The sequence below is a fragment of the Oncorhynchus mykiss genome, chromosome 2 (assembly GCF_013265735.2).
Source record: "Oncorhynchus mykiss isolate Arlee chromosome 2, USDA_OmykA_1.1, whole genome shotgun sequence".
Classification (NCBI taxonomy): Eukaryota; Metazoa; Chordata; class Actinopteri; order Salmoniformes; family Salmonidae; genus Oncorhynchus; species Oncorhynchus mykiss.
Window position 1 is genome coordinate 101,592,075 of NC_048566.1, and position 14,300 is coordinate 101,606,374.

General features: G+C 46.8%; 1 protein-coding gene across 1 annotated transcript in view; it reads right to left on the reverse strand.

Annotated features, from left to right (window-relative positions):
* The window catches only part of LOC110512506 (patatin-like phospholipase domain-containing protein 2), a 35,120-nt gene extending 31,808 nt beyond the window's left edge, over positions 1-3,312 (reverse strand). The window contains exons 1-2 of the mRNA XM_036961083.1: positions 2,733-3,312; positions 2,189-2,421 (exon numbers count right to left, since the gene is read on the reverse strand). Coding sequence (XP_036816978.1) covers positions 2,189-2,421; positions 2,733-2,919 — 420 coding nt within the window. The 5' untranslated portion in view covers positions 2,920-3,312. The remainder of the gene's footprint in view (positions 1-2,188; positions 2,422-2,732) is intronic.
* Positions 3,313-14,300: the final 10,988 nt, after the last annotated feature.

A 14,300-nucleotide genomic window follows, 5' to 3' on the forward strand; every position in this document is an offset into this window, starting at 1 on the left:
AGGCCTGTGGGTTAGGCTACATGAGGTGTGATACTAACCTTATTAAAACGTATAGGTCTGTGGGTTAGGCTTCATGAGGTGTGCGACTATGATTTGAACCAAGTAGCAACAAAAAAAGGCATTGTTTTTTTTGCTGGGCATCCTTCACAAGTGATAATATATAATTCACAAGTGATGGGCTAATATTATCTCCCATCAGACTATTCTTGATTTAATCTTGTCTTTACATTTTTTTTATTTTACCTTTTATTTAACCAGGCAAGTCAGTTAAGAACAAATTCTTATTTTCAATGACGGCCTGGGAACAGTGGGTTAACTGCCTGTTCAGGGGCAGAACGACAGATTTGTACCTTGTCAGCTCGGGGGTTTGAACTCACAACCTTCCGGTTACTAGTCCAACGCTCTAACCACTAGGCCACCCTGCCGCCCCTCCACTCTAACCACTAGGCTACCCTGTCGCCCCTTTACATATACTAAATAATATACAGTTTAAGCAAAATATATTTAAACTCATTTTTTTTCTCACAAATCCTGACATGTAATCCTAGTAAAAATTCCCTGTCATAGGTCAGTTAGGATTCCCTTTATTTATTTTAATAATGTGAAATGTCAGAATAATAGTAGAGAGAATGATTTATTTCAGCTTTTATTTATTTCATCTCATGCCCAGTGGGTCAGAAGTTTACATACACTCAAATAGTATTTGGTAGCATTCCTGACTGATGTCTTGAGATGTTGCTTCAATATATCCACATAATTTTCCAACCTCATGATGCCATCTATTTTGTGAAGTGCACCAGTCCCTCCTGCAGCAAAGCACCCCCACAACATGATGCTGCCACCCCCATGCTTCACCGTTGGGATAGTATTCTTCGGCTTGGAAGCCTCCCCCTTTTTCCTCCAAACATAACGATGGTCATTATGGCCAAACAGTTCTATTTCTGTTTCATCAGACCAGAGGACATTTCTCCAAAAAGTACGATCTTGTGCAAACCGTAGTCTGGCTTTTTTATGGCGGTTTTGGAGCAGTGGCTTCTTCCTTGCTGAGCGGCCTTTCAGGTTATGTAGATATAGGACTCGTTTTAATGTGGATATAGATACTTTTGTACCTGTGGCCTCCAGAATCTTCACAAGGTCCTTTGCTGTTGTTCTGAGATTGTTATTGACTTATTTTCCACCATAATTTGCAAATAAATTCATAAAAAATCCTACAATGTGATTTTCTGGATTTTTTTTCTAATTTTGTCTGTCATAGTTGAAGTGTACACATGACGAACATTGCAGGCCTCTCTCATCTTTTTAAGTGGGAAAACTTGCACAATTGGTGGCTGACTAAATACTTTTTTGCCCCACTGTACATAGAGAATGGAGGACGCTTTCCCATTGTTCATTTTCATGCCAGCCAGGTAGGCTATATTCCTGTTGTAAAGAGAAGCAATGTGCTTCATATTAGTAATGTTGAGAAATACATATAGAACATGTACTGTATCTGTTGGGATCCTCCTCTTTTTATTAGAGGCCATCACTCTGTTTTCTCGTGCAATTGCATAGCCTATAGAAATGTTGTGCAACATGAGCTCATGGGTTCTAATGAAATGTTCGATTAGATTTACGATTACATTTGCAGTGATGTCAGAGTGATTAGAGGGACAACAGAGTGCTGAGTATCAGGCAGTTAGCCAGTTTGGCAGGATACTAATGACCATCAGCAACATCAAAGCTTGAAGAAGCCTAATTAAAGTGACTAAACAGGTGAACGTGGTATTTGACTGCCTTCATGATTCGTGACCGCCGGTGTGGCGGTAATACGGTCACCACGGTCAGATAACAAGCAGCATTAGTTCAGGTGCTGTTAGCTGTTAGCTTCTTTAAATTTTTGGAAGGGGAGGGGACATGCAAAGAGAGAGGGTGGAGCTCCCTTGTTCCGGTTCCAATCTCTTCTGGACCCAGAATTTAATCAACCATCTGACAAATTACCCAAAATGTTTGTTCTGGGTTAACCCGATGCTTCGTGGGTGACTGTTGTTGATGTGTGCAGAGGGTCCCTGGTTCGCGCCCGGGTATGGGCGAGGGGATGGTCTAAAGTTATACTGTTACACAGGATCAGGCTTAATCTGTGTCTGGGAAACCAGTCCTATGTGTCTCAATGGTAATTTATTCCGATCAGAACATGTTTTGAGACCCTCACCTGCACCAGCTCCTCCTTGCTGTTGAAGTGGGACACCAAGACATTCTCTCCGTCGGTCACCCTGGTCAGTGATATGCCCAGCCTCCCTGTGGCTCTGTGGTGGGAATCGGGTGGCAGGGTTTTATACAGCATGTTACGCATGATCTTGACCAGGTTGAAAGACGGGTGCATAGGACCCAGGAAACGCTTCCGGGCATCCTTAGCCACATCAATGATGTTGGCGCCTGCCTCACCTGATGAGGAATCAAGAAGATGACAGAATATTGTTATTATACAGTAGGTCACAGATCATTAGACCTGCGCGTGTATGGTAACTTTATGTCGTGACGTCATAATGGGCGTTTCTATTGTTGGCAACTGGAAAAACATGAATGTGTATCATTTTCACAAGGTTGCCATCAAGCAGAACAGGGTGGGTAACAGTAGACAATCAACATGCAAAGACAGGGCAGACAGCAAAAACAAGCACGAAACTGACACACACACACACACACACACACAGTCAAATTATGTAATAATTAGAGTAAAGTTCAGCACTGCCTACCTAAACACGCTCCGGTGACCAGCGCAGATGCGGTGAGCGCCCCTGCCGATGCCCCGTATATGTGGCGGGCGTTGTGGACTAGAAAAGGACACTGTTCCAGTAGACAACTCGCTACACCAATATGATAGATCCCCAAGAAACCACAACCTGCAAAGGAAATGTTCCACGTAGAATCTAGAGGAAACATAGCTAGCCACTATCTGAGAGACAGTCGACTGAAAAGACAGAAAGCTCTGCAAAAGTTCACAACTAGTTATCTAAAGTGCTGGTAATACCACAGTCTTTGAAAAATGTCAGCTATTGGTAGTTGTTGTCCCCTTGTCGTTCCCTGAGCGATCTGTTTGTTTTCATATAGTTCAACACTTGACTGACTGTCAACAAGTTGATTGTCTTTCTGTTCTTGAAGACATCTTCACCATTCCCTTCCTCACACGTTTATTCTTGTTGTAAGGCAATTGCCTGTTGTTCGATAGTAACGTATTTGTCCAAAAAACAATCACTTTATCCAGGTGAAAACTGTTCAACATCTGTCATTGAATGCTGTGTCCCCTCTCTGGCACTTTCGTTCTTCTCGGTCGCATTTGTGTACACAGCGAGGAGCAAGGGCGTGATGTTTAATCGCAATGTCCAATCAGAATCTGTATCCCTGAAACACCCGTCCTGTCAGTGGCTGAGTTCCATGTGACGGTCTCCTCACCCTCTATCTGCCGTCACTCAGAATATCTTGGATTTTCTGAGAGGGGCTTTTCGGTGTCCCCGTTTGTCACCTGTCCCTGTCGCATTTCGACTATATCTTCTCTTACTCTTGAATGAAATTGGTCAACAGATTACTTACATAATTTTATTTTAAATTGAGACAAGAATACATTCATACTCTCGTCATACTCAGGAATCTAATTGCTGTGTAGCTATTAAACTGTCTGTTATAGACTAGACCGTCATTGTAAATAACAATGTGTTCTTTAACTGACTTGCCTAGATAAATAAAGGTTAAATTATTTATTTAAAAAAATTTTTTTTAAACATTGTCAACAAAGACCTCTAGGGACAAAAAAAAAAATATTCCACCTCAGTAGGAATGTGTTTACATAGTTTAAAGACGCAATTGACAATAATATTGTTGTTTATAGCCATTGGCCCACATAAAAACGAGTGTTCTTTTGATGGCACTGTGTGTTTATCAAGCAAATAATACACTTATTTTGTGCTTCCTTTGGTTTACATTTCGTTTTTTCTATTACTTCCAAACAACAACGAACAATACAGTGTAGAGTGTCTGCTACCACTAGAAAAACATGAAATAAACAACAAACCAGAAAGTCTGTTGTTTGATTTCAACTTTCCTCCATGACACCTTTGCCAGAATCCAAAACGGCATTGTGCTTTACTTATAGTGCGATAACATCTGTTATGTATGGGTCCAGGTAACTCAATTTGCATGATTTATTCATCAGTATATATCCCTTTTTTTTTTCTCAATATTTTAAGTGTTGTTCACGACATGGAAAGAACAGAGTGTAGGGAAGATATTTGTATCTTGTGAAACAATTGTGAACAACTGTCAAAAAACCCTGGAAAAACATTACCACATCATGAAGTAACGTGGCTGCAATTCTCCAATGGATAATTTTAGGACATTCACGGAATACATTCCTGCCAAGAATAACAACATATTATATCATAACATCTGTTTGTTTCTCCTTATTAACCATCTCCCAGACTGGCATATGTATTTGTTCAAGTTTGTGTGTGTGTGTGTGTGTCTGTGTGTGTGTGTGTGTGTGTGTTTGTGTGTGTGTGTGTGTGTGTGTGTGTGTGTGTGTGTGTGTGTTCGTGCGTGCGTGCGTGTGAGTGTGTGTGTAGTAGTAGAATATCAATATGTTCTATAATGATATCATATGTATACACTATGAATATATCATATTATGAAACCAAACTTCTGTGACACACACACACACACACACACACACACTCTGTAACGGCTCTCGTTTGTTGAATGAAGAGTGGACCAAGGCGCAGCGTGGAAAGTGTTCATGATTTTAATATTAAAAAAAACACTCAAACAAAATAACAAACGTGAAAACGAAAGCGCACAGTTCTGTAAAAACCACTAAACAGAAAACAAAACCCAAAAGGAAAATCACAACTTATATATGATCCCCAATCAGAGAGACAACGATAGACAGCTGCTTCTGATTGGGAACCATACTCGGCAAAACAACAAAGAAATGGAAAACATAGATTTTTCACACCCTGACCTAACCAAACATAGAGAATAAATAAGGATCTCTAAGGTCAGGGCGTGACACACACACATACAGTAGTTCCCAATTACCATAAACAGTTCTAATCTGAATCCTTAAATAGCCTATGACTAATGTTGCTGTTAGGGATTGTCAATCATCATAATCAACCATGGGAATACCTTCAGACAAAGTCATTTGAGTTGCTTTAAAACATTTCTTATTTTATGTCCCTGTACATGTAAATGCACAGAACCAAAATATAAAACACAACATGGAAAGTGTTGGTCCCATGTTTCATGAGCTGAAATTAAAGACCCCAGAAAAGTTCCATATGCACTAAAAAAAGCTTATTCATCTGAAATTTGTTTACATCCCTAGTTAACAGTGTGGCATATCAAGAAGCTGATTAAACAGCGTGATCATTACACAGGTGCACCTTGTACTGGGGGTCAATAATTGGCCACTTTAAAATGTGCAGTTTTGTCACACAACACAATGCCACAGATGTCTCAAGTTTTGAGGGAGTGTACAATTGATATGCTGACTGTAGAGCTGTTGCCAGAGAATTTAAGGTTTATTTCTCTACCATAAGCCACTTCCAACATCGTTATAGAGAATTTGGCAGTACGTCTAACTGGCCTCACAACTGCAGACCACGTGTAACCACTCCAGCCCAGGACCTCCACATCCGGCTTCTTCACCTGAGGGATCGTCTCAGACCAGCCACCCAGACAGCTGATGAAACTGTGGGTTTGCTTAATCCTGAGGCCCATTGTCATGCCATTCATCCTCTGCCATCATCTCATGTTTCAGCATGATAATGCACGGCCCCATGTCACAAGGATCTGTACACAATTCCTGGAAGCTGAAAATGTCCCAGTTCTTCCATGACCTGCATACTCACCAGACATGTCACCCATTGAGCATGTTTGTGATGCTCTGTATCGATGTGTACGACAGCGTGTTCCAGTTCCCACCAATATCCAGCAACTTCACACAGCCATTGAAGAGGAGTGGGGACAACATTCCACAGGCCACAATCAACAGCCTGACCAACTCCTATGTGAAGGAGATGTGTCACACTGCATGAGGCAAATGGTGGTCACACCAGATACTGACTGGTTTTCTGATCCACACCCCTACCTTTATTTTAAGGTATCTGTGACCAACAGATGCATATCTGTATTCCCAGTCATGTGAAATCCATAGATTAGGGCCTAATACATTTGAACTGTAACTCAATAAAATCAGAAATTAGAAATTGCATGTTGCATTTATATTTTTGTTCAGTATAGAAATAGAAAATATAGAAATAGATATTTGAGTGTCCATAATCCTAACTAGAACCAATTCTTACGTTTGGCACACACATATAAATGTTTTCGTCTTTCACGATAATAAATATCTCTCTGTTGTTGGTTTTTTAACTCTGTCAAAGGTTCATCCGAGACAGTGATTACGCAAAGGAGAGAGATTATTTTTATTCTATGGTCCTCAAATTCAACTCTGGACATAGGAAGTCAGTTCTACTCCTTATTTTCATTGTTCCCCTTCTAATCAGGGACTGATTTAGACCTGGGACACCAGGTGGGTGATTGCACTCTGATCAGGGACTGATTTAGACCTGGGACACCAGGTGTGTGATTCCCCTCTAATCAGGGACAGATTTAGACCTGGGACACCAGGTGGGTGATTCCCCTCTAATCAGGGACTGATTTAGACCTGGGACACCTGGTGGGTGATTCCCCTTTGATCAGGGACTGATTTAGGCCTGGGAGATTCCCCTCTAATCAGGGCCTGATTTAGACCTGGGTGATTCCCCTCTAATCAGGGACTGATTTAGACCTGGGACACCAGGTGGGTGATTCCCCTCTAATCAGGGACTGATTTAGACCTGGGACACCAGGTGTGTGACTCCCCTCTAATCAGGGACTGATTTAGACCTGGGACACCAGGTGGGAGATTCCCCTTCTAATCAGGGACTGATTTAGACCTGGGACACCAGGTGGGTGATTCCACTCTAATCAGGGACTGATTTAGACCTGGGACACCAGGTGTGTGACTCCCCTCTAATCAGGGACTGATTTAGACCTCGGACACCAGGTGGGTGATTCCCCTCTAATTTGGGACTGATTTAGACCTGGGACACCAGGTGTGTGATTCCCCTCTAATCGGGGACTGATTTAGACCTGGGACACCAGGTGGGTGATTCCCCTCTAATCAGGGACTGATTTAGACCTGGGACACCAGGTGGGGGATTCCCCTCTAATCAGGGACTGATTTAGACCTGGGACACCAGGTGGGTGATTACCCTCTAATCAGGGACTGATTTAGACATAGGACACCAGGTGTGTGACTCCCCTCTAATCAGGGACTGATTTAGACCTGGGACACCAGGTGGGGGATTCCACTCTAATCAGGGACTGATTTAGACCTGGGACACCAGGTGGGAGATTCCCCTTCTAATCAGGGACTGATTTAGACCTGGGACACCAGGTGGGTGATTCCACTCTAATCAGGGACTGATTTAGACCTGGGACACCAGGTGTGTGACTCCCCTCTAATCAGGGACTGAGTTAGACCTGGGACACCAGGTGGGTGCAATTAATTATCAGGTAGAACAGAAAATTACGTACCTCCTGGGTAGGATTTGAATAGCCCTGTTTTATGGTCTCTAGGAAAGACCTGATCTACAGTAAGCCGTTGACCACATCCATAGAACTGATGTGAGAAGTGCTCAAAGCTGACCACTTTCGTGTAAATATTGACCTCGATAGGCTATACATTCAGGAAATTAAAACACTGAAGAGATCAGTGCCGATTTTAGCATGTACATCTTGATGGGGCCAGCAAAGCCACTACCCTATACAACCCTTAACAATACATTTATTGCACTATAACGGTGACACAAACTGTTAGGGCCTACATAAAGCTATCCCAACAGCAGAGTCCCAACCTTACCACTGCTACACCTGGCTATCAGTGGAGCCTTGTCTGGCAGCCAAACAGTTCATTCAGACTAACTTACTGCCTTTTAAAAAACACAGCTAACATGGCTGACTTGCTTAAACAAATGTGGTTTCTACTGACAATTGAGATGTACAAACTATGGCTTGAGGGGATGACAAGTGGATAAGAGACAATCCGTAATTTCGATTAAGACATTTATGAGCGAGCTAGGATTGTCACGTTCTGACCTCTATTTCCTTTGTTTTTGTATTTATTTAGTATGGTCAGGGCGTGAGTTGGGTGGGCAGTCTATGTTTGTTTTTCTATGTTTTGGTCTAGTTCTATGTTCGGCCTGATATGGTTCTCAATCAGAGGCAGGTGTTCGTCATTGTCTCTGATTGGGAACCATATTTAGGTAGCCTGGGTTTCACTGTGTTTTTGTGGGTGATTGTTCCTGTCACTGTGTTTGGTGTCACAGGATAGGACTGTTTTGCGTTTTCACATTTCTTGTTTTTGTTAGTTTGTTCATGTGTAGTGATTTATTAAAACATGAATAACCACCACGCTGCGCTTTGGTCCGCTTCTCTTCCTCCTACAGACGAACGCCCTTACAGAATCACCCACCTACCAAGGACCAAGCGGCGTGGTAAACAGAGGCAGCAGCAACAGCAGCAGCAGGAGCAGCAGCAGCTGCAGTGGGAGAGGCTGCACCACCTGGAGAAATGGACATGGGAGGAAGAACTGGACGGTAAAGGACCCTGGGCTCAGCCCGGAGAATATCGCCGCCCCAAGGAAGAACTGGAGGCGGCGAAAGCTGAGAGGCGCAGATATGAGGAGGCAGCACGGCGTAGCGGATGGAAGCCCGGGAGTCAGCCCCAAAAATTTCTTGGGGGGGGGCTAACAGGGAGTATGGCTACGCCAGGTAGGAGACCTGAGCCAACTTCCTGTGGTTACCGGGGGGCTAGAGAGACCGGGCAGGCACCGTGTTATGCTGTGGAGTGCACGGTGTCCCCAGTGCGGGTGCACAGCCCGGTGCGGTACATTCCAGCTCCGCGTATCGGCCGGGCTAGAGTGGGCATCGAGCCAAGTGCCATGAAGCCGGCTCTACGCATCTGGTCTCCAGTGCGTCTCCTTGGGCCGGCTTACATGGCACCAGCCTTGCGCACGGTGTCCCCGGTTCGCCTGCATAGCCCAGTGCGGGCTATTCCACCTCGCCGCACTGGCAGGGCGACCGGGACCATTCAACCGGGTAAGGTTGGGCAGGCTCGGTGCTCAAGAGCTCCAGTGCGCCTGCACGGCCCGGTCTATCCGTCACCACCTCCACGCACCAGCCCTCCGGTGGCAGCTCCCCGTACCAGGCTGTCTCTCCGGCCCATCCTTGCAGGGGCTCTCGCCTCTCCGGCGCTACCAGAGCCTTCCTCCTCTCCAGCGCTGCCGGAGCCTCCCGCCTGTCCGGCGCCTCTGCCGGAGCCTCCCGCCTGTCCGGCGCCTCTGCCGGAGCCTCCCGCCTGTCCGGCGCCTCTGCCGGAGCCTCCCCCGCTGCCGGAGCCTCCCGCCTGTCCGGCGCCGCTGCCGGAGCCTCCCGCCTGTCCGGCGCCGCTGCCGGAGCCTCCCGCCTGTCCGGCGCCGCTGCCGGAGTCTCCCGCCTCTCCGGCGCTACCAGGGCCTTCCTTTTCTCCAGCGTTGCCGGAGCTTCCCGTCTGCCCAGCGCCAGCTGAGCTTCCCGTCTGCCCAGCGCCGCCAGCGCCGCCAACGCCGCCCGTCTGCCCAGCGCCGCCAACGCCGCCCGTCTGCCCAGCGCCGCCAACGCCGCCCATCTGCCCAGCGCCGCCAACGCCGCCCGTCTGCCCAGCGCCGCCAACGCCGCCCGTCTGCCCAGCGCCGCCAGTGCCGCCCGTCTGCCAGGAGCCGCCAGTGCCGCCCGTCTGCCAGGGGCCGCCAGTGCCGCCCATCAGCCAGGGGCCGCCAGTGCCGCCAGTCAGCCAGGGGCCGCCAGTGCCGCCAGTCAGCCAGGGGCCGCCAGTGCCGCCAGTCAGCCAGGGGCCGCCAGTGCCGCCAGTAAGCCAGGGGCCGGCAGTGCCGCCAGTAAGCCAGGGGCCGCCAGTGCCGTCAGTCAGCCAGGGGCCGCCCGAGCAGCTGCCCCTCTGTCCAGAGCAGCTGTCGCCCCTCTGTCCCAAGCTGCTGCCGCCCCTCTGTCCCGAGCAGCCGCCCCTCTGTCCCGAGCAGCCGTCCCTCTGTCCCGAGCAGCAGCCGCCCCTCTGTCCCGAGCTGCTATCGCCCCTCTGTCCCGAGCTGCTATCGCCCCTCTGTCCCGAGCTGCTGCCGCCCCTCTGTCCCGAGCAGCTGCTCCTCTGTCCCGAGCAGTTGTCCCTCTGTCCCGAGCAGCTGTTTCACCTCTGTCCCGAGCTGCCCCTCTGTCCCAAGCAGCCCCTCTGTCCAGTGGGGTCATTGAGAGGGGTGGCCATGGTGAGAAGGCCACGGAGGCGGACAATAAGGCGGACTAAGACAATGGTGAAGTGGGGTCCGCGTCCCGCGCCAGAGCCGCCACCGCGGACAGACGCCCACCCAGACCCTCCCCTATAGGTCAAGGTTTTGCGGCCGGAGTCCGCACCTTTGGGGGGGGGTACTGTCACGTTCTGACCTCTATTTCCTTTGTTTTTGTATTTATTTAGTATGGTCAGGGCGTGAGTTGGGTGGGCAGTCTATGTTTGTTTTTCTATGTTTTGGTCTAGTTCTATGTTCGGCCTGATATGGTTCTCAATCAGAGGCAGGTGTTCGTCATTGTCTCTGATTGGGAACCATATTTAGGTAGCCTGGGTTTCACTGTGTTTTTGTGGGTGATTGTTCCTGTCACTGTGTTTGGTGTCACAGGATAGGACTGTTTTGCGTTTTCACATTTCTTGTTTTTGTTAGTTTGTTCATGTGTAGTGATTTATTAAAACATGAATAACCACCACGCTGCGCTTTGGTCCGCTTCTCTTCCTCCTACAGACGAACGCCCTTACAAGGATGGACATAGTCAATATAACTTTTGAAATGTATAGTGACATAACATGGGCTGTTCTTACAGTATTCTCCCTGTACACCAAGTCAATACCGTATGATAAATAAAGGGGCATATAAGCAGATAATGAAAGCTCTTAAAATATTCAATGATTACATTTCTCTAGAACAGGTTATAGGCTACATATGCACCACCAAGTCAGAAATGTAGGTGAAATTAAGAGGTGAAAATAGACCAAATTATTAGGGTGAGGCACATGGGCTACTAACATCTTACTACACAACATACACTTAGTATTACTTTCTTAGCTACAGTATACATATATCCCTGGCATATTTCATGGTCGACAGACCACCCCACTCACACACCCTACCGACCACACCACTCATACCATATCCAAGAAAGCAGGTGAGAGACTACGTATGTCTTACGCAGAGACAGCAGGGGCACTTCCCGGGGCCAGGTGAGAGATTGGAGGGTCGGGACAACTGACAGAGAGCGCAGAAGATATTATAATGTTTGGAATAAGCTTTCATAAATGGTTATACGCTCTTTATATATTATCATAAATGGTTCTAAGTGCTTTATATATTATCATAAATGGTTCTAAGTGCTTTATATATTATCATAAATGGTTCTAATGCAGATAGTTTTGAATGCATATAATACTTAGAAATGTTTATAAATGCTGGAAATGTGACGATATAGGAAGTAGGGATTTAAAATGTATAATGTTAGAAAAAAATACTATTCAGTATCTCAAGAGTCTTCGGGTCAGAGGAGAACTCTTATCGCTCTTCTCCAGAGGGGAGGTTCCCATTGACCTACCAGAGGGGAGGTTCCCATTGGCCTACCAGAGGGGAGGTTCCCATTGACCTACCAGAGGAAGTGGCCAGGAAGAAGAAAGGACACAACTATACTCAACTATACCTGTGGGCTATGCTCGGCCTTGTCTCAGGATGGTAAGTTGGTAGTTGAAGATATGCCTCTAGTGGTGTGGCAGCTGTGCTTTGGCAAAGTGGGTTGGGTTATATCCTGCCTGTTTGGCCCCGGGGGTATCGTCGGATGGGGCCACAGTGTCTCCTGACCCTTCCTGTCTCAGCCTCCAGTATTTATGCTGTAGTATTTTATGTGTCGGGGGGCTAGGGTCAGTCTGTTATATCTGGAGTATTTCTCCTGTCTTATCCGGTGTCCTGTGTGAATTAAAGTATGCTCTCTCTAATTCTCTCTTTCTTTCTCTCTCTCGGAGGACCTGAGCCCTAGGACCATGCCTCAGGACTACCTGGCATGATGACTCCTTGCTGTCCCCAGTCCACCTGGCCGTGCTGCTGCTCCAGTTTCAACTGTTCTGCCTGCGGCTATGGAATCCTGACCTGTTCTCCGGACGTGCTATCTGTCCCAGACCAGCATTTTTCAACTCTCTAGAGACAGCAGGAGTGGTAGAGATACTCTGAATGATCGGCTATGAAAAGCCAACTGACGTTTAATCCTGAGGTGCTGACCTGTTGCACCCTCAACAACCACTGTGATTATTATTATTTGACCATGCTGGTCATTTATGAACATTTGAACATCTTGTCCATGTTCTGTTATAATCTCCACCCGGCACAGCCAGAAGAGGACTGGCCACCCCTCATAGCCTGGTTCCTCTCTAGGTTTCTTCCTAGGTTCTGGCCTTTCTAGGGAGTTTTTCCTAGCCACCGTGCTTCTACACCTGCATTGCTTGCTGTTTGGGGGTTTTAGGCTGGGTTTCTGTACAGCACTTTGAGATATCAGCTGATGTAAGAAGAGCTTTATAAATACATTTGATTTAATTTGATTGACAACAGCTAATGGCTGAACACCTCAAACTTCCTGTCAGTTATTTTTTTGCCTCTGATAACATGTTTAAATCCTTACCATGAGCTTATTTCAGAAATCACAGGGATTACTAATTCGTATCAACATATTGTTCACACAATACTGTAGTCTGAAATCTGATGTTCCCATAGTAATATTAAAGTTATTTAAGGAGGATAAGCAACAGGAATGGCGTACCCAGTACTGTCTGAGGCAATCAATGTCTGTAGCACCATCTAGTGGTCAGAACTGGTAATATCCCCTCCTCTCATAAAACTCCCCTCCTCTCCTCCTCTCCTAAAACTCTCATTATCCTCTGCTCTTCTCCTCCTCCTCTCCTCCTCTCCTACTCCTATCCCCCTCTCCTTCTCCTCCTCTCCTAAAACTCTCCTCCTCCTCTTCCTCCTCCTCCTCTCCTACTCCTCTCCTTCTCCTTCTCCTCTAATCCTCCTCTCCTCCTCCTCTCCTAAAACTCTCCTTGTCCTCTCCTCTTCCTCCGTTCCTCCTCCTCCTCCTCCTCTCCTCCCCCTCCTCTCCTCCTCCTCTCCTCCTCCTCCTCTCCTCCCCTTCCTCCTCTCCTTCTCCTCTCCTCTACTCTCCTTCTCCTCCCCTCCCCTCCTCCTCCTCCTCCTCATCCTCCTCCTCTCCTCTCCTCCTCCTCCTCCTCCTCCTCCTCCTCCTCCTCTCCTCATCATTCTTTTCTTTCTCCTCCTATCCAGGAACTCAGAGAACGGTGGTATGGACTGGGAGCAGCCCCAGTACCCTCCGCGGAACCTGTGCGACACAGAGAGCGGGTACCTGACAGAGGCGAACCCGCTGGCCATCGCCCTGTAGATCCATCGGTATCAACCTGGGAATCAGCTACCAGGAGCTGGACAACATATAGTACAAATACAGGTGGGTACCTACATAAGAACTTCATAACACATTCATAACCCATAGAGATGGGCACCGTGACAATGTTCTATCCTCTAGAGCCCAACAGTTACTCTTTATCAAGTCTTCTTTAATGATGAAACAGGGGGCGTGTTCATTAGGCACCAAACGGAAGAAAACAGAGTGAAACGGGGGAGGGATACGAACATATGTGACGGTCATGTGTCACAGCTGCACATTACATACAGGTAACTGCCAAAATAAAGGAAACACCAACATTGTGTGTTTAAAAAGGGAGCTTTAATATTGAGGAAAGATTGTTACTTGCATCAATGTAATTGTCTGCATCATTTCCAATCCCTCCCTCTCTCTCCGCCCATTGCTCGCTATGACACATGTGAGCATGGAAAGGAATCAGGTCAGTAGTACAGGTCAGTGGTACAGGTCAGTAGTACAGGTCAGTAGTACAGGTCAGTGGTACAGGTCAGAAGTACAGGTTTTTTTTTATTTTTTTTATTTTACCTTTATTTAACCAGGCAAGTCAGTTAAGAACAAATTCTTATTTTCAACGGCCTGGGAACAGTGGGTTAACTGCCTGTTCAGGGGCAGAACGACAGATTTGTCGGGGGTTGTCAGCTCGGGGGTTTGAACTCA